The following is a 9,689-nucleotide window of genomic DNA, read 5'->3' on the forward strand; positions in this document are numbered from 1 at the left end:
TACTCCACTAATAGTTATAATTATTGCAGTGTATTGTTGGCTTGTGCTCCAGTTCTATGTTTATTATGTTGTTACACCAATGATTAGGTTTCGTGACCAGCGTATTTAGGAACACATAGCTTACTCCACTGCTAGTTTTAATTAGTGCATTGTATCGTGTTGTGCTATAGTGCTATGTATAGTGTGCTGTTTACAACATTAATTTCGTGACCAGCGTTCAGGAACACATAGCATACTCCACTACTACCGTTATATATTGCAGTGTATTTTTTTTGGTGAATGCTACAGTTCTATGTATGTATAGTGTGTTGTTTACAACATTAATGTTGTGACGAGCGTACAGGAACACATAGTTTACTCCATTACTAAAGATATTTATTGTGAATTCTGTTAGTTTGTGCAACAGTTCTATGTAAATTATTGTGTTGTTACAGTAATTTCGTGACGAGCGTTCAGGAACACATAGTTTACTCCATTACTACCGATATTTATTGTGAATTCCGTTAGTTTGTGCAACAGATCTATGTAAATTGTGTTTTTACAGTAATTTCGTGACGAGCGTTCAGGAACACACAGCTTACTCTATTACTAGCGTTATCTAATGTAATCTATTGTGTTGGTTTGTGCTACAGTTCTATGTTTACTATGCTGTTTACACTAATGATTGGGCTTCGTGACTAACGTAGTCAGGAACACATATCCTATTCCACTACTAGTTTTAATTAGTGCATTGTATTGTGTTGGCTTGTGATAAATGCTATGTTTACTATGCTGTTTACAACAATAATTAGGTTTCGTTACCATCGTATTCAGGAGCCCCACAGCTTACTCCACTACGTATAATGTAGTTGTGGTGGGTAAGCTTGATTGTTTATGAATGATGAGTTTAGCTCTAGTTCACATTCTTATTGATGCATCTTTTGAAACTGACGTTATTATAGACTTCGGACTTAAGTCCTGGAGTCTGGAGTCATATTCGTCATAAAAAGTCGGCATCGAAAAGGCTTAAAATGCACTCTTTACAAAGTTTAGACATCAGGGATATCTCAGCTTCAAAATTTAGTGTAATCTGGGTGAAGAGTTATTCTAATTGTCTCAAGTGCACTACGATGTTTTAGACACGATCTATAAGCACGGCAGAGCAACCGATTTTCCCACAATGACTCGGAGGAATGGTCGCAGCTACGTTTTCCACTTGGGATATGACTGTGAGGGAGTATCTGTTATATTTTTGTAGCTATTCTCAAATTTCACAAGGGATTGAAATATTAAATGTTATTTTCGTTGGCATTAGCTAGTAATATTTTAAATTTTACTTTGTTGTAATGACCAAACCAGCTGGATGACACTGTCGATACTACTTGTACCTCTTGTCCGTCAGTCAGTATTTACAGGTACAAGTGAAGCAATACCAACATTTCTACAAGTGCAGGTAATACTTTGTCGTAGCACCTTCACTGGAGCAATAACATACATAGGTATAGTTAAAAATGTATCGTACATCTAAACGTATAGGTGTACCTTTACCTTCCATACCAACAAACAGGTACATGTAAGTACAGTTAGCACTTACGAGTACACATGGGCCTTTCTTGGTATTGCCCTTAGTACATACAAGTAACGGTGAATCATTATCATCTTTACCTACTTATAAAAGTGAATCTTTCCCGCCAATACCTGCAAGTAGAGGTGCGTACTTAATTCCATTACCTATAGATACATGTAAATCTTAACCATCTTTACTACGGAATTTTACAAAACACCCAGCCTTTGCAGGAAGAATAAACGTATTTAACTATTCATAATCATCTTCATAATATTCAGGTATTATACTAACCATAAAGTAAAAATAGAAGTCCTGTGGTGTTATAGAAACTGCTAATTCATTTATACGCGAGACCGAACAAAGGCGCCTGTTTTCTGTCTTTACTTAATTAATGAGTCATATCCACAAGCTACTTCATTGTTAGCGCAGGTCTGCAGCTAGAGATTGTAAAATAACTTTTCTTATATTAAATTATTTTCGGACCCTCGTCCAAACAAAAAATTACATAATGACAAATAATTTATTAGTTTTTATTAAAAACAATTATAATTGTGTGATTTTTAAACCTGGTTTCTTTCAATAAATAATAATTTTCTTGTATGGATACAATCTCACAATTTATCCATAGTTGTTTTTCAAACGTGTAGTCAGGAATAATAAAAATAAATAATCGGTTTAAATCCACCCCCATATTTATTAGCTGTTTTGTCACTTTGAATATTTTAATTGGAATTATATAATCAACAATACCCTAACGGGGCATTCTAAAACGATTTAACTTGGATGGATAAACTTGACGTGAAAAAATCCTAAGATAAACTGAAAATGTCTTACATTTCTTTCTTTTCCTCTGATGGCTTAAACGTAAACCTCCACACGACATATTGAATCATTCACTGCATAGATTATTGGGTTAGCTGTTACCAGAATACACGAAGGTACTGATGCTGTAATGCTATAAATTGTTTACCTCCGATGGCTCGGAGTATTGACACATCGACCAGCGAGCTTCGGTGTTCACTGTTAACCACGAAATAGAACATATAGCTTTTAAGTGTGTTTTCAAGAAAATATTCCCAATATCATTTACAGGCTAGCTCGTTCCGGAGGACATTTTGTATGTCTTCTGTTGTTTTTACAATTCGTGCAAAATAGCCCATATTATAAATTTGTTATCCATACGTCATACATCAAATTAAAACGGCATATGTACGAAGTTGAGGTTTAAATCCCAATAATATATAGTAAAAAAGGCTCTTAAGTCTAATGTTATAATCACAACTCATGTAGAAAAAACTTCAGAGTTAAAAACTCAAGGACTATTTCATACGCACTAATAAGAATAGCATATCCCAAGAGGGAAAATAATTTTGCTGAGGTCATCCATCTTGGTGGGTCGACAGCTTTTCTAGGCCACTTAGATTTTTTCACCAGTCCAAGACTTGACGAGCCTCAATGACCTCAGAAGATTTTGATCTCTAACTAATGAGAATAAAATACCCAAGAAGGAAGTGAATTGTAGCAGCCATAATTGATTTCTTAGTGGATCAAAAAGTCTATTTTTATTATGTTTCACTCCGCCTCAGTGACTAGCCATTGAGGAAAACTTGAAGAACCAGTATGACCTCAGTAGGATTTGATGTCTAACTAAAGAGAATAACATACCCAAGAAGGAAGTTGATTATAGCAGAGATCATTCAATTCTTGGTGGATCAGAAAGTCCATTTTTGTTATACTTCACTCCGTCTCAGTGACTAGCCATTGAGGAAAACTTGAAAAGCCAGAATGATCTTAGATGATTTCCATAACCAACCAGTGAGAATTACATAACAAAGAAAGACCTCGATGTTTTCTCTAAAATATTCAGTTATTACTAGAAAGACAGATAAACTCTGCTAACAAAGGACCAATGAGAATGACGTAACCAACATTTAGGACGCGACTCTCTAACCAACCACTTCAGCCTGATGTGACCGGAATAAGAACTGTCTTCAACTACCTCTCTGTTTCATTCGGCCTGATTGTCTAGTTTCCAAAAAAGTCCAGAGCGATTTTTACTAAAAGCCCCAGCATTTAAACTGTTTGACTGTTACCTGACATATTGAAAAGGTTGGATTTGATTTACTACACGTGTATGATTCTAAGTGAGCTTTCAATTTGGTTGGCTTTGTTTGCGGTGGATCAAATAGTGTGTGTATGGATCAATAAATAAACGCCTTACGGCACAGAGTTGAATTGAGACTAAAGATCACTCTGTAATGAGCTCTGTAGGAAAGCTGCTAACATATAACTTTTAATTTCATTTAAAAATTTCGAAGGGGAACATTCCGTCAATTAATTAAATCCGTATATAACACTAAAAATAATTCTACAAGTTATATCAATTTGTACTATACGTCGAACCAAACATTCTTTACAAACTAACTAATTAATTATATTTTCAATCTTAGATAATCCAAATACACATTTCTACATATTTATTCACTAACTGAAGCACTGTTTTATCATGTTTGTTTCTTACATGCTGTGTATCTGTACATTTAAATTTCTTATGCTGCAATCGTACAGCTACAGACAGACGCCTAGTAATATGAAACTCTGCTCCCCGTTTAATTGTAATAGAGTATTTGTTTAGTTAAATACCAAAAATTCCTCATACCACACCCATCTGGAAATTTAAAAACCGATGTTAACACAAAATACTCGATAAAATCACAAAAAAATTGTCTTGCATGTCGCTTTAGGTGTGTTTTCACGTAAAAAATTAAAAATAACCAAAGACATAGTTTAAAATGCATTTTCAGAAGGGTTCTAAAATTTTACGTTTGAAATTCTCAAAATACCTGGAAACCAGAGACAAAATTGACCAATGTGAAGTGTATATAGTCCACACTCAACTCCTTATCTCAGTAAATGCCCCAGCCCCAAATCTGACTGACTCCTGAATTTATCACAAATACTAAGAGAACAATGGGAGAAACTCCCTAGCGTGGAAAACCTATTTTTGTTTTAATAATTCGTAAGCTTTAATTGGATACAAAAATTTAACTATACCCAACCCAAATTTAGGAACTTATAAATTAAGGGTGCCTTGTAAATTTAAGTTGTACTACATACTATAAGGTATATCTAACCATGTTTTTAAAATTGTTGTTTTGTGCATGTTAATGTTACAAGTAGTATGTTATATGGTATATATGGCGTATAGCATAAAATTCTACTATAGTAAAAGTTTTGCTTATGAAAAACGTAACACAATTTTAGAATTAGCTTCACAACCAACTATTTGCAGTATATTATGTATCATAATTTTTTAGAGATACAGTAAAAATAAACTAGGGTTTTCTGATTGTGATTCTGATTTTAACAGTATACTCATAACATTTGAATGAAATGTTAATAATTTTGAAATGTCAATTCCTAATAATTTTGGAATACTCGTTTAACTTATAACTTTATCAGTTTCTTTCACGCGCTACGGTTTGTTTGTTTCTTCATTATCTTTTACTCATTATTATTTGGTTTATCATACAAAATCAACAATAATTTCAATAGCATGGCTTACACCGGAACACTCAGCCTGATTGAATGGGGCTTTCAAATTAATTGATTCCAGAGCAGATAACAGTAATAGCTAAATGATCCAATTACAACATTATTGATGAATCTAGTTTGGTAATCACTGTGCTAGTTGGTGAATTGTTTGAAACTCGTTACTTACCCAAAATGCTCAGACCAAGCATCACCATGAAGCCAATGATGATAGAAATGAGTTGCCAGGCACCGTGTTTAGTGTTGGCTCTCTCTTTCTGAAGAACCTCAAAGAACACGACGTACAGCAGGGTGCCGGCCGCCATACCCTGCAGGATAGTGGTGACAGGAGAGGCAGCGTTGATCCCCGACGAATCTCCAGAGAGGAGGATGCCGAAGCCGATGCCCAGCGGGGTGACGATAGCAAAGGTGCCGATATAGAGCAAGATTAGGAGATTCTTTGTTTTTGAAGAAACAAGTTCTATACCAACACAAAATGCTATGACGAACTTATGGGTCGCTATAGCTCCAAAAAGGTACCAAACATTTGTTGTTTTCATTTCCAACCCGACGGCGAGGCCTTCGAAAATCGCATGGAAGGAAAGGGCAAGAACGGCGAGGAAACCGCGGAAAGATTTAGCGACAACTTGGGCTGTCGTTCTGGGGTTCTCGAGGTCGTCGTCTTCTTTTGACATCTCAGTCGAATCGAGCGGTCCTCCGGTCATCCGAAGCTGAGGATCCAGAGGGTTCCTCGTCTTGGAACCACTGATGGTCGACACGTGTAGCAGACCCTGAGTGCTAGCAGTGGTGCTCGTGGTACCGTTTCCGGACAACTCGGGAGTTTTCGCGGGTGCAGAATGAAGGCTGGCTCGTGGGATGAGGGTCCCATCGTGGTGGGACGACCCTCTCTTGGAACACCTGCGGAGACTCATGGTACGATGTAGCACAGCCTCGTCTTCGTGGTGGTGTGTGTTACGGTCTAGACACGCGTGCACGAACTCCTCCACTATGTACACGAAGAAGAACCCGGCACAGAAAACCAGCTCTGAGAAAGGCAGTTCGGTCTTGGGTAGTTTACCCTCCTCCGTCAACTCTTGAATGGCCAACCTCACCTCGGGCTGGAGATGGAGGAAAGTAGTGAACAGAAGAACACCACCCCCGAAACACAACAGCAGCGAGAGAATCAGCGGCTGTTCTTCGTGGGAGTGACCTAGATGCCCTTTACTCGGAGAGGAACTACCTATATACTTAACTAACTTGATAGGGATACAACCGAGAAAGAAAGATACACAGCCTAAAATTACCATCGATATTATCTTAGCCACCAACAATCCCTGAACGACAGAAGTGTCCTGAGAGGCGGTCCCGTTGAGCAGCCCCATCCTCTCAGTATGGTCCTCGTTCTCGTGGAAGTACTCAAAGTTCCCGGCACTCATATTCACACAAACACAGCACAGCGGTAAGAAAACAGAGGTAATCAGCTGGTAAAAGTTACCCACCACAATGTGAACCACGGTACATAGAGATCGGAAACCACCACCGAAAATTATCGAGTCAAATCAGAAAGGAATATCCATTTCGGTTGTCGAGTAGCGGTCGCGGGTGAAAGCGCGCTTGTCATTCCTGACCGCGTGATCGGAGCGCGAGACCGCCGGCAACTGTGGAGCGGAGTCCCGTAGCGCGACAAGTCGATACGGGCGGTGGTGGGAGGGGGGAGTACAGAACGCATTGCGCTACCACACAACAGGTTGGGGGACTACTATTACAGTTATACGTGTTATAGCCACTTACCGGTGTCTAATGATGGCTTTCATCACTGGAGTTCGACACGAGTACGTTTCTCCCTCATTAGTGTTCTATATTGATATCTTGTATGCGGTTAATCCCTATTTAACGGCCCAAACCACAGGGTGAAACCACTCCATATAGGACAAACGGAGGTTTACATCAGTCATGTTATCAGTCCGTTTTGGTTAATCAATTAATATTTTTGAGGAGCTTGTGACAAACATTTTTATTAACTTAAAAATTTATTTATTTAATTGTAATTCGTAATAAGCTGTCATTTTATGTGGATGGAGAAAATTTACACCAGATACATTACTAGGAGTTACCCGCGGCTCACATTCATTCTCCATTGGAAATCATCGGCAACCGATTTAGAAATAACACTGCAACAGTTTATGAAATCAATTATGATCGTTGAAAGACGTCCATATTGTAAGAACAACATTTGAGTTTTCAATTATCGGTTGGGTCCCAAAGCCCTACAGAACGCTATTTAAATAAACTTGGCAAATGTAACTTAGTAACCGAGGTATATAATATTTACAAAAATTGTTATTTCTACTTAATTAAGTGTCTAAATGGCGGCCATTTACATGTTTTTAAATTAAATTACATGATATTTAGAACTTTTTAACACATATAAAAAGTATCTTGTTCTTTAAAATTTGTTCATACATAAGAGATTTGTTAATTTAAATTTGTAATGACTGTACTGCATGTTACTGTTTTGAATTATTTATTTCATTACAAAATTCGTGGTTGCTCAATAACCAGCTAAGCTTTTTTGTAACATCCTGTACATATGTATTGCTTTAAACTATAAAATTTAAGAACACTTTAGTAAATCTTACATTCAAGCGTTCTATTGATTTTTACTGCAAAGTTTAAAACCAGTGGACGAGGAAAACATTTCCCAGTAAATGCCAGGTTAAAAGAAATTTACTGTAAATTTCAGAGGACAACTCAATAGAATTAGCTAATATTGAGCTAGGTACCGTCAGTATTAGTACTAAGTCCAGGCATCAAATCCACCACCAATTAGATCAAAAACGGCGAAGGTCTGCAACGATTTATATTCTTACATTTAGGAAAACGAAAGAATTTCCTCAAATGATAAAATTTTCCTGAACTGCATATTTTGCAAATAAATCTTACTAAAATTTTATCCCCTGTCTAGATTGTTTTGGATAGAAAATTAATCCAATAAGTAAGGTTTATGCAATGTATATCCAGTCTATAGAGTCCACATCCTAGTACAGTATGCGTGTACCAGCATGTACAAATACAATCAGTTTTGACAAATCCCTTACAACGTGTCCACATGAATTGAACACTAGAAATGATATATTTGGTAGCACTCTTTTTGGAACACCAAACCATGTGTTAGTTGCTTGTTTTTTAAATAAATTTTTTTGTTAGTTTTATGTAACAAAAAACTACTGATAAGGCAAAAAGCTTAAAACTGGATCTCCACGCCTAGCTTGTGAAATGAGGTTCTTGTCTGATTGGATCACTACGATTATGAATAGTACTGGAACAAATATACAACAAAAAGCAAAAACCTATTATTTGTATAGTTTTGCAGTTTGACAATGACCCATTTGTGCCATCTTTGATCACAACTTAAGAGGTAAATCGAGAAATATAATGTTTAAATAAATTTAGTTAAACCCATTCAAGTAGTCGTAGAGGGGTCTAAAAGCTAGCTCGTTTTTTATAATTGCTTATTAATTTATATTCAATTTACAGTTTAAAGTAGGTGATACTCTCTGTCAGGATTTAAATTTTGAAAAGGACTTGTACTAGGTTGTTCAAAATGTTTTCTAAATACTAGGAAGTTGTTGTGAGACTTGAAATCTTGTTAAGGGACGATAATATAGACATATAATGTTTCAATACAAAATGGCCAGTAAAAACATTTTTAGGGTGGTTTAATGAAGACCTGCGTATTGCAATCACCCTCATGGTAATTTGCATGGGTGGGGTACGATAAGCGGACCCGGGTTTTTATATAGAAATTGGCAAACGATATTACTGAATCATAACTATCGATATAACCAATCGTTACTGATTAATTATTTTGAGCAATTAACTTAATCTATATCAACAGCAGCTATAAAAAACTTTCAGATAATACACATAATCGTACCGAAAAACGTATGTGAAATTTGTGGGAAAGAAACAACTGTAACTGTGAGAGGAGCAAAGACGACTATGTTCGTCTTCAGTTTTCCTAATTTTGGTTATAATAATTTGTTTTATCACTGTAAATATTACATTCATATTTTAATTTAAAACATATGATTGTTATTGAGGCCTATGGATACTTTTATATCGATTGATAGTCAAGGATTTGAGATGCGAATATTAGGTATCGATGATTACATTCTTCAATATAAAAAACCGGGTCCGCTTATCGTACCCTACCCATTTGCATATCCTCGATCATGGCCTCCAAAACCTGGATAATCTGAAAATGTATGTATAGGCTTATTCAATACAACACGAGTTTGACATCACGATAACTACTGATTTTCTTTTAATGTTCAGACTAAATTTAGTACAAGCAGTATTTCCAAGTAGCTAGGATGATTTTGGTAGTCATTCTTAAAATTAAATTAAATAAAATCTGTTTCATTGCTGTGACAATAATTACATCGTATGGCAAACGTTAATTAATAAGAATATCATATCGTGTCATTCATACTACAATACACATTCATACATACAATCTTTACAATCATGCATCTGTCATTCATCGCCAATGCAACCCACTTCGAACTGCTGGGTCTGTCTTCTAATTGGGCGGCCTCCTAGTTGAAAG

The 9,689-nt window shown here is 36.3% G+C and overlaps 1 protein-coding gene across 2 annotated transcripts in view; it reads right to left on the reverse strand.

Moving 5' to 3' along the window:
• The window catches only part of LOC124358886 (zinc transporter ZIP3-like), an 82,838-nt gene extending 76,081 nt beyond the window's left edge, over nt 1-6,757 (reverse strand). The window contains exon 1 of one of the 2 annotated variants that reach the window (XM_046811127.1): nt 5,268-6,756. In XM_046811127.1, coding sequence (XP_046667083.1) covers nt 5,268-6,513 — 1,246 coding nt within the window. In that variant the 5' untranslated portion in view covers nt 6,514-6,756. Of the gene's footprint in view, nt 1-5,267 lie in introns of both variants that reach the window. The other variant, XM_046811128.1, reaches the window with a different exon arrangement.
• Nucleotides 6,758-9,689: the final 2,932 nt, after the last annotated feature.

Source organism: Homalodisca vitripennis, chromosome 4 (genome assembly GCF_021130785.1).
Source record: "Homalodisca vitripennis isolate AUS2020 chromosome 4, UT_GWSS_2.1, whole genome shotgun sequence".
NCBI lineage: Eukaryota > Metazoa > Arthropoda > Insecta > Hemiptera > Cicadellidae > Homalodisca > Homalodisca vitripennis.